The sequence below is a fragment of the Heterobasidion irregulare genome (genome assembly GCF_000320585.1).
Source record: "Heterobasidion irregulare TC 32-1 unplaced genomic scaffold scaffold_01, whole genome shotgun sequence".
NCBI lineage: Eukaryota > Fungi > Basidiomycota > Agaricomycetes > Russulales > Bondarzewiaceae > Heterobasidion > Heterobasidion irregulare.
Window position 1 is genome coordinate 2,327,921 of NW_009258197.1, and position 16,039 is coordinate 2,343,959.

Here is a 16,039-nt window from a genome sequence, read left to right on the forward strand (position 1 = left end):
GTCGCAAACTCCACCGGGCCCTCAGCAAGGGCTAGTCCCGCAGCTTCATCTATCACCAAGGCAGGCGATTCGTGCCCTGTGGGCTTATAGATTGAAGTCGAGACTTCGAGGGTTGAAACAGGGTTCGATGCCTTCTAGGACAGGCGTCGCGTACAAGACACAGACACCATGGGTATCGCATCATGCCAATCACAGGTGAATCCAGGTGGTTTCCCGAATGGGATCGCGCAGCGGTAACTTACACAGTAGCGGCTAGATAGAACATACATCGAAGAGATGGGAAGCCCCGCACGGATATAACTTACACAGCAGCCTTGGCTTCCTCAACTGCGTCACCGAGCCTTACCCACAGTCCGCCCTGTTCCAGAAAATCAATACAATTCTCAAGACACGTAGATGATCAGAAAATGGGGGACTCACATCGATATACATAGTCAGATGAGATTTGGGCATGATCTTCTCCGTCGACTGAATTCCCTTCACCAAGGCCCATGATGCGGGAGGGATGGTGCCCGAAGGCTGAGCATCTTGCGCTAGCTCGACGGATGAGAAGCTCTGCAGCAGGCGGATAAGCATGAACGAGGCTTCGTTGTATGCGAACTGGGCGCATTTGTGTGTTACGTGTTATCTGACATGCACCTGTGGGACATGACGATGATGTCGTACCTGTTGGCCTAGACATATTCTTGGCCCGGCGTTAAATGGGAGAAAGATGAACGGATTGGGCGTGAGGTATTTCTGGACACGCTCATCGATGAACCTATCTGGGTCGAACTCGAGGGCTAGGGCTGCGGTTCAGTGACAGCGCGAGACCCGTTCCATTTCACTCGGTACCCACCGTCCGGCCCCCACAAGTCTGTCCGACGTTGCATTACGAAAACAGAATACAGGCATCTGCAGATCCGGTCAGCGCCGACTACAGTGAGAAGGAGAAGACAAACCTCGTGCCCGCTGGGATGTAAAAGGGCTTCTGTCCGGGTGTTGTAGGTGGTAGGACAGTCGGCTTTGTCGAAGTTCTGATCCCGAGCATCAGCTAACGAGGAAAGTTGACTTCATTTTTCCTAGCTGCGCACCTCAAATCAAAGGGCCTAGCAGCGGATGGAAATATTCAACATGCATCCGAGAATGATATGGCAATCACGCACACTATCGGGTAGAGCCTCAAAGTTTCTAAATCACGCAAATGTCAACAAATGATAACCTAGGGGCTTTGAATCATAACTTACCATTGATAAATGCCCTAAGATATTTTAGATTTCTCAATTCTTCGTAGGTAGGTCTTCTCATGCCAACTTGTCCAATAATTTCGGCGCGCAGCCTACGAAAGACCTCGGGATGCCGAGAGAGCATGTAGAGACCAAATGTTAACGTTGCTGCTGTCTGAACAAGCCGTCATATGAATACCAGCTGTATCGACGTCTAAGACTAAAACAAATCGCACCGTGTCTCGACCAGCAATCATGATATTGAGAATTTCGTCTCTAAGTACGACAGGATCTGCCACCAGTTAAGATGGTCCATTGTTTTAACCGTTAATAGATCCAGCGCTCACCTTCCGTATAGTTGACGAGATGTTCGAGCATATTCTCCGCCTCCGCAGAGTGGGAAGGGTCGCCCTTGATGGCCTTCAACTCCCTCTTCCGACGAACCGCTTCGTTCAAGATGGGATTGATATAGTCGTTGATTTTCTGCATATGGTCCTTCGTCGAGTCTTTCCGCATCTCGACAGCCCTCCACCGGGCGCCGAAGAAAGAGCGGAAAGCGATCATTCTCTGGGCCTCTCCAAATGCGTGCGAGAACTGATTCGATGGGTGGTGGGAATTGTCGAACACTGTCGCCTCCGGTGATCCTTGGGGATATGGGAAGCCGGCGGACAGCGAGCGGACATCCTGTCCAAAGAGAAACTCGGCAGCCGAGTCTAGCGTGAAGCGGGATGCCAAATCCTGTATGGTAGTGGTGTTGAGGATCAACATCATTGGAAGCTGATTCAGGGTGACAAACCTGGAAGTCAATGGGAAACCCAGCTTTCAAGCGCTGCTGCGCCTGTGAGATCGCGTCCAAAGCGTGTCGGTCGAATATGTCGAAATCGGTTATGCGTTCCTTGTTGAAGAAGGGCCTGGTCATGCTGCGATGGAACCTGTAGGCAAGAATGGGAAACATTGAGGCGACCGCATGGCACAGTGATGGAGTCCAAGATCACTCACTTCCACATTTCACCTTTACAAATTCGATGTGGGAACAGGTGAGAAGAATCAGAATGGAAGGAAATATCGCGAAGCAGCCAGTATCACCATCAGCGTTGAAAACTCCGGTCCCCAAGACGGAATTCATGGAATCACGAAAGATTGAGCCTGTCCAAAGCCAACTTCGGATCAGCAGATGCTCAGTTTCAGATCCAGTCACTACCTTTCTCCCAGGACTCGAAATCTGTGGCCAGAATTGACTGACGAGGGAGGATCAGAAACAAGTGAATACCTAGACGCGCGGAACGCTACCTTGATGTGGTGTGGCTCCATAGTTAATAGCTGTTCAGAGGGTTAGAGAAGTGAGACGGTCAGAAAGGGGGGATAAGAAATACATACTCGAGTGTCAGAACCTGCGGCGAGGTAGAACGTGTGCCCATACTTGGGGATGACCTCCAGTAAAAAATCGCCTTTGATCATGGGACAGGTCAATATCACTTTGCTGCTTTTTGGAAAATAGGAGATACCAGGATAGCCATCGTAGAAGCTGCGAATGAGTCTCGCTAGGATGCCTAGATTGAATGGCCATTTATCTCGAACAGTGGGGGCCAAGACGGCACCCATGGCCGCAGCCCTTCTCCTGTTCTTGAAATCGGCAACAGCGGATGTGACCACAGAATGGAGAGGGAAACTTAGGCCCGCGGCAAGAACAACTGTCCATCTAGGGATGTTGACGGAGGTGTAAGCCTCTAAGCAATTGGTGGCATACCAAAGCGCCCCGAGTGGGAAGACGATCGTCGGAAGGTTCGTGACCAGATATTGGACACCAGGGCTGACCATCCTGTGCAGCGTTCGAACAGTGGAAGCTCCTAAGGGAAGTTTGGGCCTCCTTCATCCCACATGGTCCCTCAGACATGGGGTATTAATACCAAGTTTGCCCGATCAGATCTCTACTCGGGGAGAGAAAAGGCAAGAAAAGGCTTGCCGAGCGCTCTGGTCCGCTGACGTTCCTCCCTTAACACTAACGCACCTGACCGATCCCGTTCTGAGTGCATGCCCACATCCTCCTGACACCGCAGGCCAGAAATCCGAAACGTACTGCGATGGATGTTCCGTCGTTTTCATCCTTCCCTCCTTCCTTCAGCTCGTTTCCTGATCTGGATCTGGATCCAAGCAAGCCACCGAAATCCTCATCGCGACAAGCGGACGAAGATCGGTCGAAACGCAAGGACAAACACAGAAAAGAGAAAAAACTAAAGGACAGCAAGCATACTCACGAAGATCTCGGACTCGAGAGAAGGCTGCGTAGGCACAGGAGCAAAGAACGGGCGGGCAAGGAGGTCAGACTGCCGTTCGATGATGAGCGGCTCAAGGAAGAGGAAGACAGGTGGCGGGCGCGCTCCGAAACACAACCTAGTTCTTCGAAAATTCTGTTCTACTCAGACAGAAAGGGCGACCCGCTAAATGTACAGTATGGAGGCCTCCACGCAGCGAGTGTTCCGAGATACCATTTGGTTGGATGTACGTCACTCATCGCGAGCTTGCTTGACAACTAATAATGAAGAAGGGGGTAGGAAAATTCTTGGTCTCAACCAAGCCTTTACAGCTGTGCATAGGAGCAGACAGGGCATTGAAGTTGGTGTCGGCAGCAGGCGAAGGGTATGTTGGCCTCTGCGTTTACTCTGTGGCTGACAGTGCAGCGTCTTACTCACTCTTGGGCAGGTTCAAGGCATTGCTGACCACAGTGTCAGAGCTTTGCTCAAAGCCCCGCCCAAACGAAGACTCATACCATCTTCAGATGGTCCTCATAAATTTGAGGAGGTCGATGGCTTCATCAAACTCCCCTCTCGACGTCGCGACGATCAGGCGTACCGATCTATCGAGACCGTCAGAGACAACGCAGAATCTGACTTTGATTCATCATCCGAATCCGACGATGCATCTGAGAGTACAGATAATGACGCAGACGAGCTGACTCTCACTTCTTATCAAGAGAAGATGAAGGCGCTCGAACAGCAGCTTTCCGCTGACCCATCGTCAGTGCCTACCTGGCTCTCCCTGCTATCCCATTCTCTGTCCCAAATCCCTGTCACCTCGAGGAATGCTACCAAGGCCCGTTCTGAGATCACGCTGTCCATTCTTGAGCGCGCTTTGTCCTCACTACAGCCCTCATCTTCTGCGGTGCAGCTCAAGTTGAAGCACCTTCAAGCCGGGGAGGCAGTTTGGCTGGAGGCAGAACTAAAGAGTCGATGGGAGGATGCTCTGAAACTGGACAATATTGAGATTTGGCTTGCGTGGTTAGAGTGGAGGTTCCGCAAGGGAGAGGGAGGTGTCGACGGAGCGACGAAGGATGTGCTGAGGGTGGTCGGCGCAGTAACGAACGAAATAGACCGCCTCAGAATAATGTGGAGGGTTGCTATCGCCTTTCGCCAATATGGTAAGTCTCACTGACGCATAACGCATCACAATTGCTTAATGATCTACTCATAGGTTTTGTCGAACGTGCTGTTGCACTCTTTCAAGCACAAGCGGAACTGTACGCTATATTTTCTACGCTTTCATATCAATTCTCGTCCTAACAATGGGAGGTCTTAGGGTTTTCTGTATGCCTCCATCTCTTGTTGGATCTACATTTGACAAACAGCTAGATGCGATTGAAGAGTTTTGGGAGTCAGAGGTTTCACGTGTCGGTGAGCCAGGATCAAAAGGCTGGAATGCTTGGGTGGCCGAAGGCAGTCCAGAACACAGTGCCGACACCCTTCCTCGTACTGATCACCCACCAGTTCAAGTAGATATTCCTGACCCATATCGCAAATGGGCTCGGGAAGAAATACTCGCAGATCAGACTCTACAAACGCCATTGCGATCCACTGATGCCGAGGCAGATGAAGATCCGTACGGGACAGTTTTATTTTCTGACATTCGCCCGTTCCTATGCTCTTTTACTACGGCGCGGCCGAAGACCCTGTTTAGGCTAGTATGGCTGTCATTCGCGGGTCTGTACATTCCCGGACTAGAGACGGCTTTGGGCACCGCGGCCGAAAACGTCGATGACAGATGGAGTAGAGCGCATCTCACATCTCCCAATTGCCTGGCCTCCGTGTTCCCCTCTGCATCCGCTGCACGTCGGATCTCTGTGGACGCACAGTGTGGAGCGATTATCGGCCGAGAACAGGAGTATACGAGCGGCTTTGGGCCAGTGAAGAATTGGAGTTATCGTACTGTGGGCGCGCTAGATACGTTTGGGGAGGGCGGCTGGAGGATGTGGACGAAGGAGGACATGCAGGGTGTGAATCAGGGGTTCGTACGACGCGTGTTTGAGCAGTGTCGCGTGGGTGGAGATGATGTTGAGTGGGACACATTGGCGCTCGCGTTTGAAGCTGCTGTGAATGTGAAAAGGTATGAGCGCCTGAAGGTTTATTTTCCCCTCAAATTTGCTGATACTTGTTTTGCTTTTTTCTTTATCTCGGGAAGCGCTCTCAAGCTGTCTCGCTCGTTTCTTGCTACTGCACGCGAATCCCTTCCTCATTGGGCGATACATGCGCGCCTCGAGCGCCTCCAAGGCCGCACAGAAGCCGCGCGCAAAGTTTACGAGACCGTGCTCTCCGCACCTTCCTCTTCCCAGACCCGGCTCAGTACGGGCCCACTCTGGTGGGACTGGGCCGAGATGGAGTGGCTGGGCGAGAGGCCCGACGCCGCGCTCAAGGTCACGTTGTCCTCTGCCGGCGTTGCTGGGACCGCCGGCGGCGGTATAGCAGTCCTGCGTGCGAAGCGGGTGTTGGAGGATACTGTGGCTGAGATCCCGGAAATGCTATGGAAGGCGCGCGAGGCTTGGCTCCGGCTCGGTACGCTGCTCGAGCTGCTCACAGCTTCTCCGGGGGGCGGGCTTCCGCCCTTTCTCGTCGAACCGATGCAGGTAGGCAGTGTTGCGGCGGAGAGTCGGGCAGTAGCATCTTTGAGCATGCTGTACAACCACATGGTCGTCCTGCGGAGTGCTGCGCGCCCAACTATACTGCGCGAGCGGCTGCAGGAGGCGGCTAGGCTGTATCCGGACAACACGGTCGTGCTGGGCATGTTTTTGGAGGTGCAGAAGGGTCAAGGGGTGTGGGGACGCGTGCGTGAGTTGGTGGCGGATGTCGGAGCGGACGGGGCGGTGAAGGAGAAGAGCGTCGCCAGGCGGGTGATGGACGTTTGGATCGCGGGATGGGAGAGGGGCCGGTGGGAATGGGAGATCGAGAGGACGAGGAGCGGTTTGAACGCCGCCGTCGAGAGCGAACGGTACGTGCTCCGTGTCTACTAACAGGCCACAACTCATAGGTAGCCTGCAGGACCCGAGGAAGCCCTGTGCTATGGCGAATTTTCATCGAGTTCGAGATCCGGGTGCAGGACCTGAAGCGCGCGAAAAACGTGTTGTTTCGTGCGATCGCGCAGTGTCCAGGTGTCAAAGGTATGTACATAGGACCATTGTCGTAAATAGGAGTAGGAAGGCTGATATAGTTGTGCCCCACAAGAGCTGTATCTATTGGCATTCGACACACTGCGATCTGTGTTTACTCCGGGCGAATTGAACGAACTCGGAGAATCGATGGCCGAGAGGGGTGTGCGGATGAGGAAAGGGCTGGACGAGGCGGTGGAGGGCTGGGTGGATACGCCCGAGGACAACAGAGGCGTGGAAGGCGGAGACAGCGGGGAGGAGGACGAGATCGAGTACAATGCGAGGGAGCTGAGGCGACTGAAGCCGTACTAGTATTATGTAATCCGCCATTGTGGCCATTGTGTGTGACGGGAGTGTGACACGGCGGAATGGACACGAGGCGATCAACGGAGGGCGGACATTTTGCATCCACCACCAGCGATCGTCCTCAAGCACAAAGCCCGAACCCCAGCCTCTCGCCGGCCATTGTCTTTCCTTATTCTTGCCCCTCCGTCCATCTAATCTCCTTTCGTCCACAGCGTGACGATTATCTTCCGCCTTTCTCTTATCCTCTGGTCTCCCACAACTATACTCCCCCCAACGGGGGCCACCTGGCCACCTGTCCCACTTTCCGCTACTTCCATCTAGCACCACCCCCATGTCCCATATCCCCGCACCCTCCATCACACTCTCCAGGGAGGAATGGCCCGACGCCGACTTCGATATTCCCGATGACGACGAACCGCTCCATGCCTATGATGTCGAGTCCGATAGAGACGACGACGACGACTGGGATGCAGACATGGGGCTAGCAGGAGGGAAGAAGGGGGCGGTCAGAGCTCTTGGTGTTGCCGCCAGGTCACAGCCATCGAGGAAAGGAATATCACACATGATCACCATTCGTCCACCTGTCCTCCCATCCACAAGCGAGGACGACGAGGACGACGAAGGCTTCTCCACCATCAAGGTCGCTGCCCTTCCCAACCCATCCACATCATCCGCTCCTCCTGCCGACGATGATTTCGAGGACGCCTTCTCTCTTCCCTCCGACTTGACTCAGCTTTCCTTGAAACCTCTTGGCCTTCACCACCAATCATCGAAGCATTCGCTGGAGTGGGGCGAAAAGGATCAAACCTCCTCGTCCCAATCCTCCGATGCCTACTCTACTCTCGGCTTTGCCGAAGGTTCCACATCGTCATCTAATTCGACCTCCGCTTCGCTGCCTGAGACCGATGAAGATGAAGATGATGGAGATCTGGAAGGCCTTGTTATTCCCTCCGGTCTCTTCGACGGCGCTGGCGGGAAGCACTTGACGAGGTTGCTGGAGAAGAAGAAGAGGGCGCCTGTGGCTGACGAGGGTGTCAAGGTTGTCAGCCCTGACCCCGAGGACGACTATGAGAGCGGCCTCGTTATCGACAACGATGCTGATTTCAGCCCCAGCAGGCTACTGCAGAAATCTCTGGACAAGCACCCAAAGCACCGAGCTACTCTTGGAGCTCGCAGCAACAGCATGCCTGCCCGTCCGCTTTCCGTCCGGCCCCAGTCACGCCTCACCCATGATCGCGCAAAGTCGCCGATTAACCCCCTTGCGTCGTCTGCGCGTCAGATGCAAAAGATAAAGCTATCTCCCCCACTAGGTCCGACCACGCGATCGGATTCCTTTAAAGCTCTCCTCTCCGCTCCTGCTGCCTCGAGTTCCTCGTTCCTTGCGGCAAAGTCCGGTAGTTTGCGTGGACAGAAGTCGCATACGGGCCTCAACCCACCCGTTCAGCCTACGACACAGCGGGCGCTCACACGCAAAGCATCGATGGGTGCACTCATGGGGTCAAATCAAGCCCAGGCATCAGGCTCTGGGTCGACATCCAATGCAGCAGCTCCTAACAGTGGCTCACGCTATGAAGCCCCGACTGCGGCGTCGCGTGCGAAGAACTCGCACACGCATTCGACAAGTCGGATACATGGACTGGAGCGGTACGACGTGCCGCCTACACGCCCCTCTACCCCAAACCCAAACCCGGCCGCGCTGCGCCTCACGATGCCAACGTCCTCTGCTCGTCTCAAGACTCGACCACTCATATCGAACGTCTTTCCTTCGTCGCCATCCTCCTCTACCTCGTCTTCCATACCACCACGAGCCAGGTCCCCTATGCCCCCACGCCCGCCTTCTTCCGCATCGATACGTTCGAGGTCATCTGCGGTGACCAGCCCACCACCGCACACGGGTCCAAAGGTGCTTCGAAAACCAAAACGCCAGCGGATGTATGGGGATGGCACTGAACTGGACGCGTTCGAGGACCTTCCGACCGATCGCGACAAGGAGAGCCGCTATCGGGTGCAGCCAAAGGGCTTCGGAAATCGGGTCCCGGGCGCTATGTACCCGTCCAAGGGATCCGACGGCAAGGACTGGGGCAAGGGGATCATGCGGAAAAAGCCGCTTCGCGATGGCTCGGGCAGTGGTTCGGGTGGGTTTCCCTCTATGTCGTCCACGGTCCACCAGAGCTGATCTCTCCGGACCGCAGACGTCTCGCGAGCCGCCGAGCCACGGACCTTGAAGCGCACCGGCCGGATCGACTTCCCCTCGAGGTCCGGGACCCTTGACTCTACGTCATCAAAGCGGATCAAAGCCCCTCCTTCACCCAATCAGACCCGGCGAAAACCCACCTTGATCCGGAACCTTGGCGGTGCCACCGCCCCGAAAGGTACGCCGATTCTTTTGAATGCCTGACGCCGCCCTCACTCGCGCCGATCGTAGTGGTTGGGGAGATGAAGTGGAACCCGCAGACTCTTCGATGGGAGGGCAATGACCAGGCACTCCGTGACTTCGACGCGGCCATCGGCACCTCGACACGGCCTGCCCTCATAACACACCTCACAGGTTCCTCAGTCGGGTCCCCTGTGAGTTCATTTGCATCCGGCGCGCGTCGGGTGGGCAACATGATCTTCGATCCCAACCGCATGTGCTGGATATCCACACTACCACCTGAAGAAGATGAGCCGGATGTCTTCGCCGATCTCGCAGACGACGAGGAAGACGGCTGGGAGGCCAACGGCGGGACCATCCGCGCTGCGCAGCAGCAACAAAACCCCACAGCCTCTGGTCCAGCCGACATCAGCAAAAGATCGGCGGCCAATCCCTCAGGTCCTCCAAGTCCGACTAGGAGCACGAGGAGTCACGATCGGAGCCCGTCCGAGTCTGGCAGCGACCGCGGGTCGCGCGCGTCGATGGTGTGCGACGTGGATGACACCTTTTTGGACGCGTGCCGACAGGCAGAAGAGCGCCATCGTACAGAAATGAAAGGCTGGAAGATGAAGCAAGACAACGCGTCTGCTGGCACCGACCGCCAATATCTTTTTGACATTCGCGCCCTAGCGACGGGTGACTACTAAATGTTTCCTTGTTTTTATCGTTTTGTCTCATCTCTTTTTTCTTCTCACTCATCTCTCCGTCTCTCTCTGTGTCTGTTAGAGCGACCCCTTCGTCTCGCTTATGCATGATGGCCGTCATCATTACTACTACTACTACTACTCCTACTCTAGTGCGTTTCTATTCATTTCATTTCTTGTTAACCCCCTTTTTGTCCTTTTAATGGTGGACGAAGACATAGGACGCTTCTTCGAACCCACTTCCCCCTCCATCCCCATTTGTCCCCCTAATCGCCCCCTCTTTGCTTTGCACTTCTCGCTGCAGCCTTTTCTTTTTATCCTCTTCTTTTTCTTTACGATGTTGATGATAACGTCACCGACCACGCACGCTCCTTGCCCGTTTGTTTTTCGATTTGTATGTCGCAGGATCATATGGAAAAACATGGCAGACTCTCTATCAAGACCGTGTGCGAGCGAGTGTGCTTTGCGTGAGTGAAGAGTGGGTTTGAGGTCGGTCGATACCGAACAGTCGTTGGTAGAATCATGGTTCATGGTACTACGTGCTCATACGTTACACCACAAGTATGTACGTGCTTGCTCGCTGGTACCGGCGAGGAGCGTCTCAGTCACTCTCGAAATGGCTATCAATGTCAGATCAGTCAGCCACAACGAATGAACAAATATCTGTGTTCCTTTCTGATCGCTAATCATGGGTGAATCAGCACATCTTGTGCTCCAGGCTTCGATGAGCCTCCACTCACGCCGGATTGCGTATGTATCAGAGTAGGAAGTTGTCGGCCCTTCGTTGTCTGCCACATCAGTCAGCTCAACATCTCCTGGTGTCTCTTACTAAACTTTTTTGCTGATTCAAAACACTCATCGACTCCAGAGCCACATCAATGCCATAATCTCTCAGCTTTCGGAAACACACAATGGACGATAGGCCAAGTATAAAGAGCTCGTCGCAGTTTGCTCTACATTCCATCCTCCCATCTTCTCAAGACCTCGTTCAGTAAATCTCAATTCGTTATAATGGACGCTGTTGGATTTGACGAGAACATATCCAATATCACCTCCTACCATGAGTGCGCTCCTTTTCTTCCTCACGCGTATATATGCCTAACAGATACTTTCAGTGCTTATCCCGGTATAGACCGCAAAGTCCACTACGATGCCCAGACATATAAAGGCAAAGTCGTCTTCATCACTGGTGCCTCTCGTGGTATCGGAGAGGAAACGGCACTGTCCTATGCTCGTGCTGGCGCGCTCCTGTCCCTCGTCGCGCGCAAGCAGACGACTCTGGACTCGGTGAAGGCCACCATATTGAAGGAGGTACCGGGCGCAAAGGTTCTGACGTTCCCCGTGGACGTCACACACACCCAGGAAGTCGCGCGGGCCATTCAGGCCACCGTTGACCAATTCGGAAAACTTGACATCCTCATCGCAAACGCGGGCGTTCTGAGACCAATGGAAAAACGTACGTTCGCTCGGCTGTTCAGTCTGAAATTCTCGCTCACGTTCGCTATAGCCTTTGCGCAACAGGACCCTGATGGCTGGTGGCATGTCATGGAGGTCAACATTCGTGGAGTGTACAATGCCGTCCAGTAAGCATGGTTCGTCGAATTGTTTGGCCATTCTAACGTGTTTGTTAGCTTTGCGATTCCCCACCTGCAGAGATCTAAGGGTTATATTGCGATTGTCACATCGCTTGCTGCAAATGTCCGTATGGCATTTTCGAGTGATTACGCCACTTCTAAGCACGCACTCATACGACTTGCTGAGTTCATCGTTCTTGGTACGATAAATTCGCTCGCGGGTTTACTGCACAAACCTGATTATGCATCCATCTTCTCACAGAGAACCCTGACATCAAGACCTTTGCGATTCATCCTGGCGCAATCTTTACGCAGATGGGCATGGAGTCCAAGATTGACATTCCCATGGTCGATACTGTCGCCCTTCCCGCGGCTACGATGCTCCATCTTACTTCTGGAAAAGCTGATTTCCTCAGCGGGAGGTGGGTTGATATCTGATCCGCCACGCGAGCCAATGCTGATTGCTTTCACAGGTTCGTCTCTGCCAATTGGGATTTGGTTGAGCTAGACAGGGATTGGAAGACGAAGATCGTTGAGCAGAACGGTCTCGTCAGCAAGCTTTATATCCCACAGTAGACGAGAGAATGCGTATGGTTCAGTTTTCGTTGATAGACCATCCCTCTAGAGTATTGCCGCGTTTTGCTCATAGTCTAATATAATAATCCATGTCTAAGCCTTCTATGCCTCTCCGACGTTCCGTTGAGCCCGATTGGGCTGCATATCAGATCTCGATTAAATTTCGCAGAGATAAGATAGAAGAGGCCTATTTAAAGCAGCTGCAGATAAGATTGTGATTATTATCCACAGCCCTCACCGTCTCGCAGGTTTCCTACCATGTCCTCCCCAACCTCTCAAACTACGATTATTCCTCACAGCCAGAAACCTCTTGTAACGAGGCAATATCCATCTGTAACTGAGGTCGATAGCCTGATCGGCAGAGCATCTGAGGCTCAAAAAGCATGGAGTCGTGTCCCATTGAAAGAGCGCATTGCTATCGGAACAAGATTCATGGTACGCTATGAGTTTCTGACGCGTATACTGTATCATCGCTGATCGAAGGACCTTAGGAGGAGTTTCAGAAAATGGGCGATGAGATCCCTCTCGAGCTGACGATGCAGATGGGCCGGTAAGCTCCCTCGCGCGAACTTCATCCGATCTGGTGAATAACTTCTACATACCAACAGGCCCGTATCCCAGTCTCCTGGAGAGATACGAGGGTTCCTTGAGCGTGCAAAATACATGATTTCCATCGCAGAATCATCCCTCGCAGATGTGGACCTCAAGGAAACAGACAAGCCAGGTTTCCGTCGGTTCATCCGTCGCACACCGCTCGGAGTCGTGCTTGTCATTGCCCCCTGGAAGTGAGCATTGAAAATTTATCACGAAACCCATCGATGCTGAATGCAAGATCGCGCCGTCGCCGTACTCTAGCTTCCCCTATCTCGTTTCTATCAATGCAGTCCTGCCTGCTATCCTTGCAGGAAACGCTGTTCTTCTCAAGCCATCTCCACAGACCCCACTCACAGCGGAACGTTTTGCACTGGCACTCACTCGCGCAGGGGTGCCTGCGGATGTTATCCAAGTGCTCCATCTGTCTCCTGAGCTTGTCGTGCGCGCTGTTCAGCATCCCCTTGTCGACTTCGTCTCGTTCACCGGAAGCGTAGTCGGTGGACAAGCCGTGGAGAAGGCTGCTGTCGATGCGGAGGGTTTCAAGGGTGTTGGACTTGAGGTGAGCGTCCTTGAGCTTATTTCGGAATGACGTGATAACAGAAGATGTTTAGTTGGGAGGTAAAGATCCAGCGTATGTCCGAGCTGATGCAGATCTAGATTACACAGCCGCTGAGCTGGTAGATGGCGGGTAGACCTCTCCTATAGCTCGGACTTCGTCGCTGATCGTCTTGTAGGCGCTTTCTTCAATTCCGGACAGAGCTGTTGCTCGATTGAGGTATGCTTCTACATGCGCCTCTGAAACCCATTCAACAAACCATACTTCGTCAACAGCGAATTTACGTTCACGAATCTATCTACGATGCCTTTGTTCCTAAAGTCGTGGATATCGTCAAGGTAAGGTCGCTAAATTGCGACAGCGTCTTTCGAAAAACTCACCGGATTGCAGAAATACAAACTGGGTGATCCCACAAAGCCTGAGATCACCCTTGGACCTGTAGTCAGTCTTGCTAGTGCAGAGCGAATCCGTAAGCAGATTGCGGATGCTGGTTAGTCCCATATCGAATAGCATTGAACTCTCATAACTCCAGCTTACTTTTTCCCCTCTTCTCCTTATCTCTCAGTGAAAGCAGGAGCCAAGGCTCTCATCCCGGAAGAGTTGTTTTCTACCCCAGAATTGTACGCACATCGTTTTGTTTCTATTGATCCAGATCTAAGGAAGAGGGACAAGTGATGTCGCTGGCACGACATATGTGGTGCCACAGGTGCTCGTTGACGTTGATCATTGTAAGTGATTTACAAGTCCCGTGCGACTTTGCCTAACATAACTGATTGTATCCGACTGTGTTCCAGCCATGGAGGTCATGATGGTACATTAGCCCATTTGGAACGCGATGGTGAATCGATGACTCATCTCAGAATTTGGCTTCCAGGAGGAGACGTTCGGTCCAGTTGTGGGCATCCAAAAGGTGAATCTTTCATTATCTTATCCAGTGACAAACAATTGATGTCTTGGTGCAGGTTGCCTCTGACGAGGAAGCAATTCGCCTGATGAACGACTCGCCATACGGTCTCACAGCTTCTATTTGGACCAACGCAGAGAAAAACCCAGAGTCGCAGGACGCATTCTTGAAGTTGGCAGACGAGATTTCCACTGGGACTGTTTTTCTCAATAGGTCAGCCTTATTTCGCGCAGCATCTTACTAGCAGCTAGGCTCACAGATTACTCAGGTGCGACTATTTGGACCCTGCCCTAGCATGGACGGGTGTCAAGAATAGTGGACGTGGGATCTCTTTGAGCAAGTTTGGTGAGAAACACGGTCTCCTTTTCGATGTTTTTTCTGGTCTTATCAGGCGCTTCTACAGGTTATGACCAGCTCACACGCGCGAAGTCAATCCACATGAAGATCAAGACATCATGAATGACCAGGAAGAGATAAGATGCATCATATCTATATGTAGACAGTATGTATGCTAGTCAATGGAGAGATGAAGCAAACATCGGTCGTGCTCGGTAGATGTGAAGATAACAATCACTGCGAGAGAACAGAGTCAGACCATGTTTACATGCAAGATAAGGCAAAACAAGAAGAATCAGGACCCTCTGCGTATAATGAGGGCCGGCAAAAATATCGCCATGGTGCGTAACACTCGGTCTGGTGCACAGCAAGAAACTCATCTTTGAAAGCACATATGGCAGAAGACTCACCTAAAGATTATAGGGACACAGAGAGGACAACAAGTTGGAGAAAATGGTGGTCGTCGAGGGCAATGCGATCATTGGAAGAAAAGTTTGTCTGCCTTATATAGACATGGAGATGCTGACGTCATCCTAGATTAGCTAAGTTGCCTTGAGGAGTCTCCCACAGTCGTGTCAGGTCGCGTCCTAGAGCTACTTGCAGTGTCCGACACACTCGAGCGATGATATATCTCGTGCACTTGCACCACCAGCCGCTCAAGGCGCTTTATATGTCTATAAGTCTTTTTTCACGTTGCCACTAATCAAATTTCCCATCGGAGCTGTGTTACACCACGCCTTCAGGACGGCCTCAGTCAATGAAACGCTATCTCCTCCTTCGGACTATTCGAGAGATATCTGGTCTCGCTACCAAAGTGGTGTTGGATCTGATATAAGACCTGACGCCAGAGGTTTACAATTCGTCCTTGACCCACTCAAGGTTTGCCTGAGTGGAGAAACTGAATAGTCTGGTGCAGGGCGAGCTCTGGGAATATGCCCAACGGACAGACGTTCAGCCAGTGTTCGGCTGTGTTCGGCTACCCAATGTGCCTGAGTACTGGTTGCTGAGACAAGACACGAGATGGCCAGGGATACCAGTGGGATACTGCAGAGGAGAAGGAGCGAGCCGTTCTGCATCTGCATGGTGGTGGGTTCTTCATCTGTCGGTATCCTTTCCACGACTGTCGTTCCATGCAGCTCTTCTCTCCCTTAGTCTGACGGTGCTCACCCTTCGAATACTACCACCAACCTCATTCGGGAGATACTTTAGTATTCGCGATCTATCTCATGGATTTTTGCAATCGAGCATCAGCTTTGCTCTACTTCTCCGCCCACTGTTCGATCATTGGATTGCATCTCTGCACATACTACCAGTTATCTCCTCTTCCGCACTGCACACTTCCACTGCACTTCCTTCCAAAAATCTTCCCCTGGCCGACGATTCGGCCGGTGGCAATCTCGTGCTCGCCGCGGCAAGATAGCACAGGCCGTGCCCTTCCTTACCCTCCCTGACGCCCCTGAGTCGACTTCTCCTTGTCTCATTTTATGGGAACGCATTGATGTCGTGCGACGGGGGATA

The 16,039-nt window shown here is 52.8% G+C and overlaps 5 protein-coding genes across 5 annotated transcripts; 4 read left to right on the forward strand and 1 right to left on the reverse strand.

Moving 5' to 3' along the window:
- Positions 1 to 190: 190 nt before the first annotated feature.
- Positions 191 to 3,140, reverse strand: cyp52 (cytochrome P450 monooxygenase 52). Its single transcript, XM_009542111.1, has 17 exons — positions 2,711 to 3,140; positions 2,583 to 2,653; positions 2,496 to 2,525; positions 2,407 to 2,443; positions 2,292 to 2,351; positions 2,205 to 2,217; positions 2,002 to 2,137; positions 1,553 to 1,943; positions 1,442 to 1,497; positions 1,227 to 1,380; positions 1,146 to 1,170; positions 1,074 to 1,088; positions 942 to 1,016; positions 839 to 894; positions 667 to 782; positions 421 to 600; positions 191 to 358 (listed from the first exon to the last, which is right to left on the reverse strand). Exons 1-17 carry the CDS (start codon positions 3,021 to 3,023, stop codon positions 302 to 304), a joined length of 1,785 nt encoding a protein of 594 aa, XP_009540406.1. The 5' UTR covers positions 3,024 to 3,140; the 3' UTR covers positions 191 to 301.
- Positions 3,141 to 3,286: 146 nt separating this feature from the next.
- Positions 3,287 to 6,955, forward strand: HETIRDRAFT_456969 (uncharacterized protein; the record flags this gene model as incomplete). Its single annotated transcript, XM_009542970.1, has 7 exons — positions 3,287 to 3,654; positions 3,935 to 4,620; positions 4,674 to 4,719; positions 4,779 to 5,582; positions 5,658 to 6,461; positions 6,512 to 6,630; positions 6,695 to 6,955. 7 exons carry the CDS (start codon positions 3,287 to 3,289, stop codon positions 6,928 to 6,930), a joined length of 3,063 nt encoding a protein of 1,020 aa, XP_009541265.1. The 3' UTR covers positions 6,931 to 6,955.
- Positions 6,956 to 8,337: 1,382 nt separating this feature from the next.
- HETIRDRAFT_153897 (uncharacterized protein) lies at positions 8,338 to 10,419 on the forward strand. Its single transcript, XM_009542971.1, has 3 exons — positions 8,338 to 9,059; positions 9,117 to 9,296; positions 9,350 to 10,419. The coding sequence occupies exons 1-3, from the start codon at positions 8,405 to 8,407 to the stop codon at positions 9,982 to 9,984; spliced, it is 1,470 nt and encodes a 489-aa protein (XP_009541266.1). The 5' UTR covers positions 8,338 to 8,404; the 3' UTR covers positions 9,985 to 10,419.
- A 537-nt stretch (positions 10,420 to 10,956) lies between these two features.
- HETIRDRAFT_437876 (uncharacterized protein) lies at positions 10,957 to 12,233 on the forward strand. Its single transcript, XM_009542972.1, has 6 exons — positions 10,957 to 11,045; positions 11,097 to 11,437; positions 11,489 to 11,564; positions 11,613 to 11,755; positions 11,818 to 11,977; positions 12,029 to 12,233. Exons 1-6 carry the CDS (start codon positions 10,993 to 10,995, stop codon positions 12,129 to 12,131), a joined length of 876 nt encoding a protein of 291 aa, XP_009541267.1. The 5' UTR covers positions 10,957 to 10,992; the 3' UTR covers positions 12,132 to 12,233.
- Positions 12,234 to 12,366: 133 nt separating this feature from the next.
- Positions 12,367 to 14,750, forward strand: HETIRDRAFT_437877 (uncharacterized protein). The gene is made up of 15 exons (XM_009542973.1): positions 12,367 to 12,566; positions 12,623 to 12,681; positions 12,740 to 12,916; positions 12,987 to 13,284; positions 13,337 to 13,409; positions 13,460 to 13,500; positions 13,557 to 13,619; positions 13,672 to 13,771; positions 13,847 to 13,901; positions 13,954 to 14,009; positions 14,076 to 14,092; positions 14,156 to 14,191; positions 14,244 to 14,398; positions 14,454 to 14,530; positions 14,589 to 14,750. Exons 1-15 carry the CDS (start codon positions 12,390 to 12,392, stop codon positions 14,642 to 14,644), a joined length of 1,440 nt encoding a protein of 479 aa, XP_009541268.1. The 5' UTR covers positions 12,367 to 12,389; the 3' UTR covers positions 14,645 to 14,750.
- Positions 14,751 to 16,039: the final 1,289 nt, after the last annotated feature.